This window comes from Protomyctophum parallelum (assembly GCF_964188405.1).
Source record: "Protomyctophum parallelum genome assembly, chromosome: 7".
Lineage (NCBI taxonomy): Eukaryota > Metazoa > Chordata > Actinopteri > Myctophiformes > Myctophidae > Protomyctophum > Protomyctophum parallelum.
The window spans coordinates 47,974,650-47,993,922 of record NC_139705.1 but is presented as its reverse complement, the minus strand read 5'-3'; the positions used below and the strand labels follow the sequence as shown (position 1 = coordinate 47,993,922).

Sequence of the window (19,273 nt, the reverse complement as noted above, 5' to 3'; positions counted from 1 at the left end):
TGCCCGACAGCAACGATTATGTTAACTTATGTTAATAATCTTAAAATCCACGATGTCATTCTCTTATTCCTTTTAAAGGACAAAGTACCAAGGAATCTGCCCACCTATCAATCGCACAGAGGAACACTTTGATCCTGGAGCAAAATTCCACATTCCTTCAAACTACCCGTACATCAGGTAACAAAATACAATAGCATAAAACATTCTTTCAAACAAGCCATACGTACATCAGGTATAACAAATTACAACATAACATTCTTTCAAACAAGCCATACATGTAGCATCCACCTCTGTCCACTACCACTGCAGAATAGTTCAAAAGACAAATTGATACAAAAATATAATTTGTATTTGGGACAGCGGTACAAAACAAAATCAGGGAAAAGCTGTTCTTCTGCCATGCACATCTTTGTAAATTAATTAATGTCATCCCTATTTTAAAAGTGCTATAACCAATCTTGTGCTATTAATAAAGGGTCATAGAAAACCATTAGTTGAGAATAATATAGCATAAATAACTGTTAAACTAAAGTGTAAACCTGAGTCCCTGGGTTAGAGACTACAGGACATGTTCGGACAGACCCACAGCTGCAGGCCCTGCAGAGCACAGACCAAGGGCGCATATATAAAGTAAACTACAGTCTTTATTCAAATAAATAACTTGTGTACTAGGCTTCAAAAGGCAAAGTCATAACCTAGGTAGGTTATTATTTCACCCCACCCAAAAGGGGTTTAAAAAACCTCTTAAACCCCAGGGGGGTCCAGGAGGGAAAAACAAAAATATCGGAGTTGGAACCTGAGACCTTGACCAGCCCCATTTACCCGCTAAGAGCTGTTCATGAGGTGGACAGCCGCTGCCCCCGCCGGCGGGGGATTGGGGGTTAAGGGTCCAAGGTTACAAGGAAGACAGTCCTTGTAGATCTCTGCTTTCTGGTGGCCTGCAGGTTGGAGCTGCTTGGGAGGATGTGAAAAAGATCAGGCGTTACTGACGGTCAAAAATTATTCTCACCTTAAAGCTAACAGAACAGCTGAACTGACCTAGTAGGCCTACTAGCTGGAAATATCACTTAGCACTGCATGCTAGCTTTCACAACCAGGTTTAAGTAGCCAGCCAGGTAATTGCAGGATGGAATTAAGACAGGACACACCTCCCCACAGGCACAATGCAGCTCCAACCTAAATGACAAACAAGCAGAGAGCATAGATAGACAAGACTGGCCAGCTGCTATGACATATTGTGCCCATATTCTCCCCAAAGTTCATATTAAGGAAAGGATTCCATTAATCCATTCACTTTGAAAGAATATATATTCAAAGATTTGCGCCACATTTTTACGATTTTTCAAAAATAGCAGACCTACAAGTTCATAGAGTGGCACCGAGTGCTGCGCTATGAGCTTGTAGATCTGCTATTTTTCAATAGCTAAAGTATAACATCATGCTTGAAACACCAAAAGGGGTTCCTGCCCAAAATGGGTTAAAGGGATATTTCACTTAAAAAAAAACTTTCGGTCATTTGATCGTCTACTCAGGCTTATGTGAACACCTCACACAGTTTTTAAGTTGCTCGATTCAGTATTTAGATATTTGATATTCATTTTAGTTGCCCCGCCCCCTTCCTATACAAACCCATTGTAACTTCAACCTCCATTTTAACCACGATAGATTCATCGAAAACACCCAACTTTTTTTCTGGTGACTGGTACTGCCCTCCTAATACGTGGTTTTTCATTTAATGTTTTCATTTATTTTTAATACTTTGTTTTGATTCTTTATTCTCCTTCAGAGTCGTCCTCCTCCTCATTCTTCTCCAAAACAATTATTTAAAATAAATAAAAACAGTAAATGAAAACTAAAGTAAACATATTTAAGATGACTCGATCGGCTGTCTGTTTCCCCTGCAGTTATTTTGTCAGCCAAATCCTGCAGTTCCAAATCCATGAGAAACTGTGCCAGGCAGCCAATCACGTCGGTCCCCTGCACACATGTGACATCTACCGTTCCAGAGAGGCAGGAGCCATCTTACAGTAAGTTATAGAGTTATAGAGTTTGATTATTTCACAAACATCATAGAACAGTCATTTCCAACCTGGTGGCGGGCCATGACTATGTTTCAAGAGGGCCCCTAAAGAATTGTCAAAATGTTATGATTATAATTATATTTTAACATAATATATAATATAAAAAAGTGTGTTCCCAACCTTGGAGAACAAGTCAGGTTAGGCATGCGTGAATTCTGTTTGTGTCCGAGCATAGGCATGGTAACGATACTCATAAATAGCATTATAGTTCATTTGATCCAAATCAAGCCATAACACAGTCGACTGACCAACCGAACTGGAATATCGATTTATTTGTATTTATATGCGATTAACTATTAGTTTGAGAGAGATCATTTCAATATTTCCAGGACTGTGCTGAAGTCTGGTTCTTCCAAACCCTGGACTGAAGTTCTCCAGTCAGCTCTGGGAACCAACAAGATGGATGCCGGGGCCCTGATGAGATACTTTGATCCCATCATCGAATGGCTCCAACAGCAGAACCAGAATGAAACCTTGGGGTGGCCCGACATCAACTGGGTGCCACCCGTCCCGGAGGGCTATGTGAAAAGCTGATTTTAAAAACATCTCTCTTCATTCATGTTTGTATTATTATGTTGTGCTCAAATGCATAAACTGCCACACATATAGTCAATCATACATTTTGAATAAAAGTTCATATGAATAATTTGTTTCTCTCCACCTTTTATTATTTGGTTAACTATTCTAACTTTGCAGGATATTAAAGGAATGAGGCAAACATGAAAAATCCATTTTAACATGCTAGACAAGTAAAATGGCAATGAACAAGGGTACTGTAACAGGAATCTGTGATTATTACAGCATAATAAATGTTTATGTTGAACTCTTCCTTATATTTTTATTTTATAAATGTAATTCGCATGTAGACCCTATAGTTTTCAATGTGTCCCTATTTTGAGCCTTTGCCTAGTGAGATATCTGCCTACGGAATGATATAGTGTGGTGAAAAAAACGTCTACGAATAGTATACTTGTATATATGTATATATGTTAAATCTTAATGGAATGGACGGTGATGAGAGGGAGGGAGATAGAAGATCTAACTATGGTGCGATAACAACAACCTCTCACTTAACACCAATAAGACCAAATAAATCATTGTAGACTTTAGGAAGTCCAAAGGTATCCACACCCTCATTTCCATCAAAGGGTCATCTGTCGACATAGTTGATAACTTTAAATTCTTGGGCATACACATCACAGACACATTCACATGGTCACTCATACACATCACAGACACATTCACATGGTCACTCAACACCGAGTACATCCTCAAGAAGGTGCAGCAGCGACTGTACTTTCTGAGGCGCCTTAAAAATGTGTACAAAAGGACTAGTGAACTTTTATCGCTGTATAATTGAAAGTGTCTTAACTGGCTGTATCACAGTGTGGTACGGTAACATGACCGCTCAGGACTGCAACAGGTTGCAGAGGACTCCACAACATCTACACCATTTGTTGTATGAAAAAAGCCCACAACATCATGAAAGACACCAGCCATCCCGCAAATACCCTGTTCAAACCACTCCCTTCCAAAAAACGCTACCAGAGCATCAAATCTCGCACCACCCGTCTCAGTTTCTACCCCCAGGCAGTCAGGCTGCTGAACAGCTGACCTTGAACTGTATTGCACTGTTTTGTCACTTCACTTGCACTTTTTTTCTGCTTTTTGTCTTTTTCTTGCACTATAGATGTTTGTTTATGTCCCATGTATGTAAGATTGAGAGTGCTCTGAGCAAAATAATTCTCATTGTATTTATACTCTGTATCTATACACATGACAAATAAACCTGAACCTGAACCTAGTAGCTACTCTCGGTCAGTCCCATTAGGGAAAAACCAGGGCCACACAATCCGTTACCAGCTCAGTGGCCTTGTGGTTAGAGTGTCCGCCATGAGACTGGGAGGTCGGGGTTCAATACCTGGCCGGGTCATACCAAAGACTCTAAAAATGGGACCCAGTGCCTCCCTGCTTGACACTCAGCATCAAGGGTTGGATTGGGGGTCCCTGCGACATACTAGCGTCATGTCCAGGGGGTGTACTTGTACATCAAGCTGCCTCACGCTACAGAAACAGGAGATAGCCTCCTGCCCTATGGGCCTCATGGCTCGGCAAGGCTACTACACAATCCGTTGCTCCGGAACTACTCTGCCAGGACTGGGAGAGCCAGATTCTGGCACGTGGAAGGACTAGTCTCTGTGGGTTGACTCCTGTCCGGGCCCCTCCTATGTCTCACCAGGTCCAGACCTGTGGTGGATTATAATGGCCACACCTGTGGTGGATTATAATGGCCCTCCTAAAGGCCTCACCGAGGGTTTTTTGGGCTTCATCCTCACAGAGGACACAGGCTGCGGCGCTAACCCATACTGCTCACCCGGGTGCCGTCTACATTCCGGCTGTCACCCGTCTCTCCGGTGGCCACCAGACTATGCCTGGTTGACACATATAGTCTATTACTATGAGTCACTATAAATAGAATAACTATAACTAAAAAAACATCGCATGGATGCACCTGGGACATATCCTCAGTGATGTATATTACACCATAATAAAAGCATCTGTCACATTGGAGCCCTCGTGCGTTTTCTTCATTACTTGCGCAAGCAGAGCGCGCAAGTAATAGTTTCGCCCGGTCCGTATGCACCGTCCTGCAGCCAACCCGCCACTTTTGATGCGTATGCATCAATGATGACGTAAGAAATATGTGGATTAAAGGACCCAATGCCAGAGTGTAATTGGTCTTCGATTGTGACGTAATGACGATATGTTTTAGTGTTGGGAGGATTAAAGGTAATGTTCCTGTGTATACATGTATGTAATCTGGTCCCAGCAAATCAGGCACAATTTGCTGTTTTATTTGCATATACGCATCAAAAGTGGCAGGTTGGCCGTGACGGTTTTTGGCGCAAAGTAACCACAGTATACTGCTAATCAACTTACAAATTACATATATATAGTATATGTATGACTAGCTCTCAATGATGACGTAAGAAATATGTGGATTAAAGGACCCAATGCCAGAGTGTAATTGGTTCTCGATGGTGACGTAATGACGATATGTTTTACTATAATTAGACATTCCTTCAGAGATTTCACAGTTTACAGCGGTCGAAAGTACTTGCGCACTCTGCTTGCACACTAGTTGGCCATTTATGGCCGCTTTACATAGATTGTGCATCAATTCATCCATTCACACACACATTCATATACACTGATGGCGGCAGAAACCCTGCAAGGCACTAGCCAGCACATCAGGAACAATTAGGGGTTCAGTGTCTTGCTCAAGGACACTTCGACACTAATTCTGGGGGAGCCCGCGTTCGAACTGGCAACCTTGTGGTTTCCATCCAGCCACTAACTCCCCGAGCCACCACCGGCCATATTCATTTCAATAGCATTTTACATAAAGCATTATCTAATATGGTACAATCAACAAATTATTCTCTTTCAATCTGCCGAGCTGCTGGAGTTTGGAAGCACTCGTCGTAAGTCACTGAACGGCCCTCCGTTCCACCTGTTTCGAATTTGCACATAATGCAGGAGGCAGCAGTGCGACCCGTTAATAAAAACGAGTGCTTCCAAACTGCAACACTTAGAAAAAGAATCACTTGCAGAGGATGTCTTGACAGAAAGTAGCTCATAACATCTCTACGGTGGATTTTTATGAAAAACAAGCTCGGCAGATTGAAAGAGGATAATTCAAGTTTGTACTACAGCTGCAATGTTGGTGAGTTTAACGTTTAAGACAAGCAGATCGCAAACCAAAAAAGATAAGTGGGGAGTCAATGGAGGGTATGGCAACTCTAGATTCACCCCATTATAAAAAAATCTAGAGTTGCAAATTGCGGCTAGTCCTGTACCTGCATCAGTATTTTTTTAATACTGTAACCAAACTGTATTGAAGACCAAAAGTAAAACTGTTTTTCTTTTAATCTGATTTAAACTCAAACAAAATAATAATAATTCAATTGAACAATAAATTGATTTCAAGAATAGAAATGTAAATGTTCAAACTCAGATCGTTTTAAAGTCCCGCAAAGCAAATTCCTTTAAATGTCTCCAATGAGTAATGTATCAAAAAAGTATTCCCAAAAGTACCGGTAATAAAAAACTTGTACAGCTTCTGTTTTCCAAAATCAAGTATCCATAAAGTCAGCAAATAAAAAGTCAATGCATTGCTCAAAAAGGGGGAAAAAATGATATTCCTCACCCAACCTTCAAGTCACGAGGCCACAGCAGGATCCTTTGTCCAAATTGGTTCAGCGCTGCACTGTCAGACATGTTAGACCAAACTTCCTTTCTTCCACTACACAAAGTTCTCCGGCAGTCACAGTACTCATGAGTGGTTTAACAAGTTCTTATTCTGGTTTAGTATTGGCCTTAAAAGAGTCTCTTTAACAAACCACCTGGAAATGGTATGGCGCCTGGCCGCCTTGTACTTTTATAGCTGTTCCTGATAGCTCATTACATCACTTCCTGGAACTATTGCTAACATGCTTTTTAACCACAGCTCCCCTATAGGTGGAAAGTTTGGTGACCCCCTATGAGCAAACCTTGTCAACAGAGAATTAATTACCATATTCAACGACACAAAACAAAACAAAAAGTCTGTTAAATATTCATCCATATTTTAACCAATATATTCCCGTGTTATCACCCAGTAGGTTTTGTTTAATTTTCTTTCAATACTCATTCCAGAGCAGGAAATATTCACACAAAAGTATTGAACACAAAACCATTGAGTTAGGCCAAAAATTGCCTATGTGACCTAAAAGTCACACTCTTATAAGGGGCGGGAAACAGTATTGGTCAGAATGTATTATGGACCCCTTGAGATGCAGCATCTCATCCTATGCTGTTGTGAATTGAAGTTTGCCTGCTTAGAGTGGTGTGATGCAGTGTTTAGTTAAGAGGAGCGCTTGGCCCCCTGGCCAGCCGGGACGCCTGATGGAGGGGAAAGGAACTGGTTGGAATAACGTGTTCCTTCCACGCGCTACGTCCAACCAGGGAAACTCCCCCCTGTCAGGTGTAAAGGAGCAACTTGGACACTCAAGCATGAAGGAAGCATGAGTTAAGTCCGTTGCTCTCCCTAGGTTGGCGGAGGGTGTGTAGAGCCCAGGATCACATCACAGGATGATTGACACAGGGGTGAAAAATGGGTTACAAAATCGTGGGACAAAAAATATAAATTATAAAAAAAGAGGAGCGCTTGCATGCCGCTTACCCGCACTGGTTCCCTCTGATTGCAAACACTGTGGCAACCCAGGGGAGAATAGGCACAGATTCACAATAAAATAAGAGGCTCAGAGTCAGATTCAACATAAACTTAAATTGTCTTTTATTAAATTGTTCAGGAAAGGGGAAAACAGGGCAAAACGTCAACATAGGGATCCTCCTGTCAGGGGCTTGGGCTTCTATTCACATGCAGTCCTGTGGGAGCAGAGAGAGAGCTAGTGACTAATGTATTCAGTTGGGGGAGAGTTCAGTCGGCTTGTGAGATCTCCCTCATACCACTACCATGCCTCCTCATGGACAGAGTGATTCCTGCTTCCTCACTCCTCCATTAGTCCAAACTGACTCCCCAGACAGCTTGGGCGTCGGCTATTTAAAAGCTTCTGGTGATTGCCTTACTGGCTGCAGGTGCATGCGTCCATGTCCAGGCTCCCATTGGCTGCAATACCTGTGCAGGGTGATATACTCCCTCTATCACCTCCCCCAGCCTCCTTCTGTGGGAAATAGGCCTGGCTGTTTCCCCTGGTTTGCCACAACACATGCATGCGGTCAGGAGTTTCTGCAGATAGTTGGGCCTCATGCTTATGAGTATTAGAATGGTCAGGTTCGTGTGGTCAGCTGTGCTCCTGTTGCCAGTCCTGGCACTGTGCCAGGCTCTGCCAGCCCACTGGCTTCCTGGGTGTTACACCAACACCACGGCGGACGCTGCCAGGTTCCTAGATGACTACAACAGCACTTATGAGCAGGTCTGCTACCACTCCAACTTGGCCTCATGGAATTATAAAACCAACTTGACGGACTTCAACTCTCAACTCCAGGTGAGTACAACAACAGAGATCCACCAGAGATGCAGAGATAGCTTTAGGGTCACAAGACTAAATATACACATGAGGACTGATTACACATTAGATACAGACACAGCTGGGAAAGACAACATGGAACCATGGAAACTAGAACAAGTAACAATACATATAAATACAAGACCTAATTGATTATACAGACATGCTCAATTTGTAGATCAGCTGTATTATCGGTATCGCTGTTCTGAAAGTGGTCATGTGTGTCTGTGGGTTGTGTAAACATTTAACCAATGAAAAGACTAAATGACTACAGTGGATGGAAGCCAGGATATTAGTTCAATTTCCTGAGAAGTTAAAGGTTTTGGACATTATTGTCTTTGTGCAGGTGGAGGCCTCCATGGAGGAACAGGCCTACGACGAGGCCTGGGGAAAGAAGGCCAAGACTGTGTTTCCTCGAGCCTTCCTTCAAACCCTGACTGACCTCCAAGCCAAGAAGCTGATACACAAGATCAGCCTGCTGGGTGCTGCTAACCTGCCAGAGGAAGAGAGACAGCAGGTAACGTATCCATGCTGTTGGGCAGAAACCTCATGTTTTAACTTTGTGTGTTTTTTAATTAATTCATGGCCTATTTGAATCCTGAAAAGTAACAGTTTTGGACATAAGGTTTCCACCCAACAGAGACGATACATACTGTGTTGTTATGTGTGTATGATACAGTAGGCCTACATGTAGCCAGATTTCCAGAATGCCAGATTTCCATAAAATTAAATTTATTATTAGAAATCAGATGTACTGTATAGACTGCAATTAAACAATGATTGCTCCTCTTCTCTGTCTTGCTTTACAGTATAACACAATTCGTAGCAACATGACCAAACTGTATTCAACAGCCAAGGTTTGTCCAAATCCACATGAGTGCTGGAATTCGGAGCCTGGTAGGTTTGTCAAACTATAATGTTCAGAATTCCAATTTAGATACAACACCACAGTCTATAATTGAATATACTGTAGGTGTCCAATGTCAAGTGAAACAGTTGTATTGTCTTTTTTGTCCTAATCTCTATCAACTCTGATCTACTTTGCTGTACATGGTGCTGAAGATGGTGATGCAAAGCATAGACTTAGACTGAAAGTCACACAGACATGTGTTACAATGTTATTTGAATTTTGCACAATTAAAATAACGTATAACTTTGTCTGTTTAGCGTCTGCGTAGTTCTGAGCATTGTGTTCCTCATTGTTAAAGGGACATCTCTTTAATAGAATAAACACCCAGTTGATGAGTATAGAGACTTTGTATGTCTTCACTATTCTGCACTGTAGGTGTGCTGAATCAGTTTTGTCAAGCTTGTGGTCCGAATGCAGCACTGTACTGTACACAAGTGCGTTATAAAATATGAATTATATTACTGTACTGTGTATAGGCTACTGTAGTTTGTGTGTTTGAGGGTGTGATGGATGGGTTTGTTGTCCCTCTCTAGAGTTGACAGACATCATGGCCTCCTCCAGGAGTTACGACAAACTGCTGTATGCGTGGGAGGGTTGGCACAACGCAGCAGGAGTTCCTCTACGGAAGCTTTACCCCACATTTGTGGAGCTCTTCAACAAGGCTGAGGTGGCCGATGGTAGGAACCATTACTATCATCTCTGTTCCTGAAAGTATACCTACATCTTTCTATATGAAAGGTTTTATTCATGCATTTTCCGATATCTTTACGATAGGTAATATCTGCCAGCACATGCTTTTATTTTATTCCTTCCATTTTAAAACTCATTCAGTGCCACCTGGTGGACACCAGTTTTGGTCCTAGTTGCCACCGAAGCCCATTAAAAATAAAAGAAAGAAATTGTAATTCTATTGTGCATGTAATGTGCATATCATCACCTGAACACCAGATTAGAGGAATTTTCGAAATATAAAATGAATATCTTTTTTGAAAAAAGGCGTCCAAAGGCACCAATTGGCACTCTTGGCCACCAGGGGGAGGCATCCAAAGGCGTCATGTGGCATTGAAGGAGTTTAATTGTTTCTGCAGCGGGAATCATTACAAAGAGTCATACATGTTTACCATTGTATCTTGTAAAAGGTTTTGAAGATGCGGGTGATTTCTGGAGATCTAAGTATGAGACGAACACCTTTAAGGAGGACTTGGAGAAGATCTACAAGACCATAGAGCCCCTCTACCAGAACCTGCATGCATATGTCCGCCGCAAACTCTACAATCACTATGGACCCAAATACATCAACCTTAAAGGACCCATCCCTGCCCATCTGTTGGGTACGCACAGCATATAGATGATCGATATGACTTCAAATTAGGCATGTAACGAAACTTATTAAAACTGCTGACAATTTAACGCAAACATGTCTCTTCACTCTTCCTTTAGGGAACATGTGGGCGCAGAAGTGGAGAAATATCTATGGCCTGATGGTCCCCTATCCTGGCAAAGCCCATATAGATGCGACTGAGGCCATGGTCAAAAAGGTAAGAGACCATGGATGTGACTGAGGCCATGGTCAAAAAGGTAAGAGACCATGGATGTGACTGAGGCCATGGTCAAAAAGGTAAGAGACCTGCATAGATGTAACTGAGGCCATGGTCAAAAAAGTAAGAGACCATGGATTGTATTTGTGCCGAGGCAACAGACTGGAAGATTACTCCCATCAGAACTATAATGCCACACACATGTTCTGTGTTACTCCATCAGAACTATAATGCCACACACATGTTCTGTGTTACTCCATCAGAACTATAATGCCACACGACACATGTTCTGTGTTGCTCCATCACAACTATAATGCCACACACATGTTCTGTGTTGCTCCATCAGAACTATAATGCCACACACATGTTGTGTTACTCCATCAGAACTATAATGTCACACATGTTCCGCGTTGCGGAGGAGTTCTACACCTCGTTGGGTCTCATGGAGATGCCTCCAGAGTTCTGGAAGGAGTCCATGCTGGAGAAACCCACCGACGGAAGACGGGTGGAGTGTCACGCCAACGCCTGGGACTTCTACAACCGCAAAGACTTCAGGTTAGCACGGCTGGACATCCTTTAGTTTAAACCACCTTCAACCTGGCGGCCCAATTCTTTACGCATTTTGAGCTTGTTCTTGTAGAGAATGTTTGAGATGTTCTATTTTCTATTTTCTGTGCTGATATTATTATTCTTTTTTTTTAGCCTTGAGCCTTGAGCATTTAGCAAGTCTGCTTGCTCAGGGGATAAATTAAATCTTGACCATCAGGTTAAAAGTTATGTCACATATACTGTAGGTGAGACAAGACCTTTGACACAATCGTCAAAAGTTGTACATACCATACAGATTGGTCAAAATTAAATTGTATTCATTTTACCAAATGGGTGTTAATTTACGAAAACATACAAAAAGTTAAAATATCGTAGTTAATCCAACATGCAATTTTCTACCAGACCTAAAAGCTCACAAGCAGATCTACAGTACAAGCAAAGCTTGTAGATATCTGCTATAAATGTAAAATCAATGTATAAATTGTAATTTGTACTTTTGAATACTTGAGTAGGCTATATTTTAAAAGCCAAGAGGTGGAGTACATTAACTACAATTTACAATTTACAATTTAGGCATTTAGCAGACGCTCTTAATCCAGAGCGACTTACATTTAGGCAAGAACAAAAGCATGGGAATACATCACATAAAAGCATTTATCATGAAACATGCGTAAGCTAAGAAGGTAACAGTGGAATATCTATATGATGAAACTATACATACACTATACATAATAAACTATACATATTCACTACTATGCTATACATATGTACTATGGCGTGCTATGACTATATACAATACAATTATAGTGCTGTCTACATAACATGCTATAAGTCTAAGTCAAATGCTATCTAAGCCAACAGAAATTCTATCTAAGTTCTAACACATAAGTTCAATGTTGATCTGAGCACACTTTCACTTTATAGTTTAGTCACATTTGACTTTGAGTATCTATACGTTTGTAGTACTGGGGTTCAGCACTTTGTCCACCACTGGTTATGCTTGTTTTTGTGTGTAGGATCAAGCAGTGTACCGAGGTGACCATGGAGGATCTGTACACTGTGCATCATGAGATGGGACATGTTGAATACTACCTGCACTACAAGAACCTGCCTGTAGGCTTCCGTAACGGAGCCAACCCTGGCTTCCATGAGGCTATAGGGGACATAATGGCTCTGTCCGTCTCCACACCTAAACATCTGCACACCATTGGGCTGCTGGATTCTATCACCACCGACACGGGTATCATTACTACATTAATACAGTTATTTATGTTAATTCCTGCTTCATCCATTAAACAAATACTAGGACAACGCCTGTTGAGAAGAACGCATGCCCAATATGATAATAAATCAAATAAATTGAAAACCAAGCAAAGAAATGCACTCAACATTAACCATTGATGCATTATGGGAAGGCTAAACGGCATTGTTTTTCTGCACAGAGAGTGACATCAACTACCTGTTGAAGATGGCTCTAGACAAAATATCTTTCCTCCCGTTTGGCTACCTCGTCGACCAATGGAGATGGAGCGTGTTCAGCGGGGACACTCCCCCAGAGCGCTACAACTCTGAATGGTGGCACCTCAGGTAGGATTTCAAATAAATGGGGTGTGTGTGTGTGTGTGTGTGTGTGTGTGTGTGTGTGCAGGGATCTGGGGATCCTTGGCACAAAACATTTTCAGATAGGGGTCAATTTGTGGCCAAATACTACATATCTTTGAAATTAAAGAGTTTGAGAACCACTGCATTATATATTATATCAATATTATGTCATACAGTATAACGTCACAGACTGACTGAGAACAGGAATGAGGCGATCAAAAGCTGCTATGGCTCCAAGCTTGCGGATCTGCTACTTTTAATACTTTTGTGTGATCATGATCAAAGTAGGCCAGGGCATTGATTTACGAAAAAACACAAAATGTTAGAATATGGAGAGAAGAGGTATCTGCCCGACAGCAACGATTATGTTAACTTCAAAATAAATCACCACACAAACTGTATTGATTGATTGATTGAAATCTTTATTAACAGTTTGTAGAATTTACAGTACATTTTAAGCACAAACTCAATACAAAGACTGTCAACTGTGAGTGGACGACCCAATTAAGCATTACACTTGTTTACAACAGGGTCCACATTGTTCAATTCATCAAAACATTTAAAGACATACAAACATTTAGAGACATACAAATAGACATTTCTCTGTAGGTAAAGAACAGAACAGGAATTCATCATATGGGAAGCAAAAAAGGGAAAAGATACTATATACAGTGAGGGAAAATGGGGTGGGGGGGTGGGGGGGATTCAGATTTTACAGAGGCCAGTTTCGAATTGCAGCCATCCGTAGGTGCCCTTTGAGAGCGGTTTTGAAGGAGTCAAGGGATTCACATGTCTTAATGACTGTTGGTAGGGCGTTCCACATTTTGGTGGCATAGGAGCGAAAAGAATTTAGTCCCTTGTTTGTGCCGAATCTGGGTTGTACATGGTTTGTTGCACTCCCTCTGGTGTTGTGGGTGTGGACTTCGTTTACATTAAGGAAGTATTTAGACAGGTACATGGGTATCTTGGTGGTGTATCGAATCTTGTGGACCAGACCCATTGCAAGATGCTGTACTCTGTCGTCGACCCTAAGCCATCCCAGCCTGTCAAAGTGGGCATGGGTGAGGTGGGTTCGGGGGGTGAGGCCAAGTAGGAGCCTGACCAGTTTGTTTTGAGAGGTCTGGAGCCTTGTTTTAAGGGCCTTTGAGGTGCTGTGGTACCAAGAGGTGGATGCATAGTCAAAGAAACCTTGTACGAGGGCTCCTGTTAAGGTCTTCAAGGTGTTTTTGCTGACCAGTGAGGAGATCCTGTAAAGGAATCTTGTTCTTTGATTGACTTTTTTGATTACGTTGGTGGCCATTTTATCACCGGAAAGATTGGCCTCCAGGATGGAACCTAGGTAGGTAATTTCATCTTTTCGTGTGATAATATTGTCACCCACTCTAACCAAGAAGCCATCTGCCTTGCTGAGTTTACTATTTGATCCGAAGAGGATGGATTCAGTTTTTCCCAGGTGTAAGGATAGTTTGTTATCAGCGAGCCAGGTGCAGATTCTACCGAGTTCAGAGCTGAGGGTCTTTTCAACCTGCAGTTTGTTCCTGTCCGAGACCAGCAGTGCTGAGTCATCTGCGAACAGGAACAAGTTGCAGTCACAAGCTGAAGTCATGTCGTTAACATAAATTAGGAACAGTAAAGGCCCTAGTATGCTTCCTTGTGGGACGCCACAGCTCACTGGGAGGGGAGGGGACAGTGTTCCGTTCACCTCCACCATCTGTTCTCTCCCCTCCAGGTAGGATTGCATCCAGCTCACTGATGTGCTATCAAAACCAATAGCTTTAAGCTTGTTAACCAGTATGGAGTGGTTCACGGTGTCAAAAGCCTTTTGGAGGTCCAGCATGACCATGCCGCAGTATTTTCCAGCATCCACCTCGTGTTTGATGTGGTCGCTCAAATAGAGGAGGCATGTGTCAGTGGAGTGGGATGTTCTGAAACCAGATTGTATTGTCCCATATGGACAGAAATCATAAAATCCACACTGATGTCATTCTCCTATTCCTTTTAAAGGACAAAGTACCAAGGAATCTGCCCACCCATCAACCGCACAGAGGAGCACTTTGATCCTGGAGCAAAATTCCACATTCCTTCAAACTCACCGTACATCAGGTAACAAAATACAATAACATATAACATTCTTTCAAGCCATTCTTTTAAGCCATACTCCATACTGTATGTACATCATCATTACAACATAACATTCTTTGAAACAAGCCATACATACTGTAGCATCTGTCCGCCACCACTGCAGAATAGTTTACAAGACAAATTGATCAGCAGTACAAAACAAAATCAGGGAAAAGCTGTTCTTCTGCCATGCACATCTTTGTTAATTAATTAATGTCATCCCTATTGCTAAAAGTGCTATAACCAATCTTGTGCTATTAATAAAGGTCCATAGAAAACCATTAGTTGAACTTGAGAATAATACAATACAACTGTGGAATCTGATGGAGTCCCTGGGTTAGAGACTACAGGAAATGTTCGGACAGACCCACAGCTGCAGGCCCTGCATGGGTGAACTCAAATGCAGAGCACAGACCAAGGGCGCATATATAAAGTAAACTACAGTCTTTATTCAAATAAATAACTTGTGTACTAGGCTTCAAAAGGCAAAGTCATAACCTAGGTAGGTTATTATTTCACCCCACCCAAAAGGGGTTTAAAAAACCTCTTAAACCCCAGGGGGGTCCAGGAGGGAAAAACAAAAATATCGGAGTTGGAACCTGAGACCTTGACCAGCCCCATTTACCCGCTGAGAGCTGTTCATGAGGTGGACAGCCGCTGCCCCCGCCGGCGGGGGATTGGGGCTTAAGGGGTTTTAAGCAAGGGTCCAAGGTTACAAGGAAGACAGTCCTTGTAGATCTCTGCTTTCTGGTGGCCTGCAGGTTGGAGCTGCTTGGGAGGATGTGGAAGAGATCAGGCGTTACTGAAGGTCAAAAAAAATTCTGACCTTAAAGCTATAACAGAACAGCTGAACTGACCTAGTACTTGCTGGAAATATCACTTAGCACTGCATGCTTTCACAACCAGGTTTAAGTAGCCAGGTAATTGCACAATGGAATTAAGACAGGACACACCTCCCCACAGGCACAATGCAGCTCCAACCTAAATGACAAACAAGCAGAGAGCATAGATAGACAAGACTGGCCAGCTGCTACGACATATTGTGCCCATATTCTCCCCAAAGTTCATATTAAGGAAAGGATTCCATTAAAGGGATATTTCACTTTCAAAAAAACTTTTGGTCATTTGATCGTCTACTCAGGCTTATGTGAACACCCCACAAAGTTTTTAAGTTGCTCGATTCAGTATTTAGATATTTGATATTCATTTTAGCTGCCCCGCCCCCTTCCTATTACAAACCCATTGTAACTTCAACCTCTATTTTAACCACGATAGATTCATCAAAAAAATATTTTTTCTGGTGACTGGTACTGCCCTCCTAATACGTGGTTTTTCATTTAATGTTTTCATTTATTTTTAATACTTTGTTTTGATTCTTTAGTCTCCTTCAGAGTCGTCCTCCTCATTCTTCTCCAAAACAATTATTAAAAATAAATAAACAGCAAATGAAAACTAAAGTAAACATATTTGAGATGACTCGATCGGCTGTCTGTTTCCCCTGCAGTTATTTTGTCAGCCATATCCTGCAGTTCCAAATCCATGAGAAACTGTGCCAGGCAGCCAATCACGTCGGTCCCCTGCACACATGTGACATCTACCGTTCCAGAGAGGCAGGAGCCATCTTACAGTAAGTTAGAGTTATAGGGCTGGATTTTGAAGATGCGTTTTACAATGGGGTAATACATAAATTGCCCTCGCTCTGCGCACATTCGTATTATGAAAGGCATATCGGCCCGTGTTGAACGCACACACATGGCATACGGCGTTCCTGAATATTTTAGCATTGTGGGAGTGTCTATATGTTAATTATTTTTGCTTTGCACAATTTGCTATTAAGCCCCTTGACCTAAAAACACTCAGCGCATAACGATTAGACGTGGGTCTGACCACCTCATAAACGCAAAAAGCACTGTTTGATTGTACACTTGAGCGGCTCTGGGAGGCTGCTAGTGTTGCCATGTCTGTTTATTATAAGCGGCTTCTTTTTCTGTAAAGTTGCTTGTAAATATTGGTAGTTGTACTATTTGTGGTTGCTTTTCTTGTTTCTAAAGTGGTTATTTGGGCTTTTCTCCTAATGTTGTTTAAACCAGTGATCCTCACACAGCACATTCCCATGTCAAGGATCCCCAGATGAATGCATTTGCATTGCGGCTAATCCAAAAATTAAATTAAAATTTTCCAAGATTACTTTTGAAAATAGCAGATCTATACCAGCTCACAATGCATCACATTCATTCATTAAAACTATGAACTCTGACTGCAGGGGGATATATATATTATGATCATTATAACAATGTGCAAGAACATATTTAAAAAGAAGGAAGAACTTTATATTTGTGGACAATCAAAATGTTTTTTTATTTTAATGTGGTGTCATTAAAATTAATCTGGATATGGCAGATCTAGAAAATAAAAACATGGCACTTCATTTAAAATAGGTTACAGACCCCTGTTATATGCGCTTATTTTTATAGACTTATTTACTTGTTTCTATGAGACATGGTAACAGCCTCTTTTGTATAATGTTGAGATTAGAAACGGCCATAATTCTTTCATTTCTCAACCTTAAAAATAAATAAAAACATCTCCATAATCCGTGGGAAGTTTGCTTTCATAAGAGCGAAGACCATATACCATCGGGGCCACAGGCACAGCATTAAAGGTATATTCAGTGATTTCACTCAAAAAACCATTTTTTTCGTTTTTGGCTGTGGGACCCAGCCTTTCGTCCAATCAGGATAGAGAGTCAAAAACGAAACCTACGGTTTTTTGACCCCCAGGGGTTAACTGGGGACAGGGAGGAACTCCTTATATGGCCAGCACACTCTATAGTAGGGAGGATTATCACAACAAAACAAAAAAATAAGTGATATTTGAATTAAGTGAAATCACTGAATATACCTTTAAGCAGCAGCATTCAACTCATTCCTTCATCATGACTTGAATGAAATAAAATATAATAAATGTTATTTTACTGGTGTTTTTCAATAGAAACAAATTATTTTGAGGCATAAAGGTGACAGCATGCAGTGCAATAGGAATAATTAACCCAAATGTGACAAAGTCATGTCATGTCTTCTATGGTGCCAGCCTGAAGAAATGTAATACCACGATCCCCAAAGTGCGCATTCCGTATGTGACATCAGCTGACTGGTAAAGAGAATAGTACGGACATGTTGATTGGGTACGTCTCAAACACGCCTTAAACACACCCATGACTAATTCAAGGCCGTTTTGCGCAATCCACGGGGTGTCGAAAGCGCTTCTTAACATGCCCAAAATCATAGAACAGTCATTTCCAACCTGGTGGCGGGCCATGACTATTTTTCAAGAGAGCTAGCAGTGGCCGAACGGTTTGCGGAGCGGTCTTGATATCGGAAGGTCGCTAGTTTGTATCCCCGGACCGGCACGTTAAAATTACCACCGCTGAAGTGCCCTTGGACAAGGCATTGAACCCCTACCATGAAATTTCTATGAGCAGGGCCTGGCTGTAAACAAGTTCTTGAGCTTAGTCCAGTTACCCTGGGTAAACATGGTACCTTTCCTTTTTCCCCTAAAGAATTGTCAAAATGTTATGATTATAATTATATTTTAATATAATATAGAAAAGTGTGTTCCCAACCTTGGAGAACAAGTCAGGTTAGGCATGTGTGAATTCTGTTTGTGTCCGAGCATAGGCATGGTAACGATACTGATAAAGCGTTATAGTTAATTTGATCCAAATCAAGCCAGTCGACCAACACAGTCGACTGACCAACCGAACTGGAATATCGATTTATTTATATTTATATGCGATTAACTATTAGTTTGAGAGTGATCATTTCAATATTTCCAGGACTGTGCTGAAGTCTGGTTCTTCCAAACCCTGGACTGAAGTTCTCCAGTCAGCTCTGGGAACCAACAAGATGGATGCCGGGTCCCTGATGAGATACTTTTATCCCATCATCAAATGGCTCCAACAGCAGAATGAAAACAAGAATGAAACCTTGGGGTGGCCAGACATCAACTGGGTGCCACCCGTCCCGGAGGGCTATGTGAAAAGATGATTTTAAAACATCTCTCTTCATTCATGTTTGTATTATTATGTTGTGCTCAAATGCATAAACTGCCACACATATAGTCAATCATACATTTTGAATAAAAGTTGAATTATTCGTAAAGAAGTTTCTCTCCACCTTTTATTTGGGTAACTATTCTAACTTTGCAGGATATTAAAGGAATGAGGCATACATGAGATCTATTTTAACATGCTATAGACAAGGGTACTCCGTACTGTAACAGGAATCTGATTATTACAGTATAATATAAATGTTTATGTTGAACTATGTTGAATTTTTATTTTATAAATGTAATTTGCATGTAGAGTAGTCCCCAGTACCAATTTGTATCGTATTTTATATT

The 19,273-nt window shown here is 41.4% G+C and overlaps 1 protein-coding gene across 1 annotated transcript in view; it reads left to right on the top strand.

Moving 5' to 3' along the window:
* LOC310862140 (angiotensin-converting enzyme-like) overlaps positions 1–18,918 on the top strand; it is a gene marked incomplete at both ends in the record, with an annotated part of 48,374 nt that extends 29,456 nt beyond the window's left edge. Inside the window, 15 exons of the mRNA XM_083769875.1 lie at positions 79–177; positions 1,905–2,027; positions 2,411–2,603; positions 7,967–8,131; positions 8,499–8,669; positions 8,962–9,049; positions 9,596–9,739; positions 10,202–10,393; positions 10,503–10,600; positions 10,947–11,155; positions 12,166–12,389; positions 12,592–12,736; positions 14,756–14,854; positions 16,377–16,499; positions 18,708–18,918. Coding sequence (XP_083626001.1) covers positions 79–177; positions 1,905–2,027; positions 2,411–2,603; positions 7,967–8,131; positions 8,499–8,669; positions 8,962–9,049; positions 9,596–9,739; positions 10,202–10,393; positions 10,503–10,600; positions 10,947–11,155; positions 12,166–12,389; positions 12,592–12,736; positions 14,756–14,854; positions 16,377–16,499; positions 18,708–18,918 — 2,284 coding nt within the window. The remainder of the gene's footprint in view (positions 1–78; positions 178–1,904; positions 2,028–2,410; positions 2,604–7,966; positions 8,132–8,498; positions 8,670–8,961; positions 9,050–9,595; positions 9,740–10,201; positions 10,394–10,502; positions 10,601–10,946; positions 11,156–12,165; positions 12,390–12,591; positions 12,737–14,755; positions 14,855–16,376; positions 16,500–18,707) is intronic.
* Between the last annotated feature and the right edge of the window lie 355 nt (positions 18,919–19,273).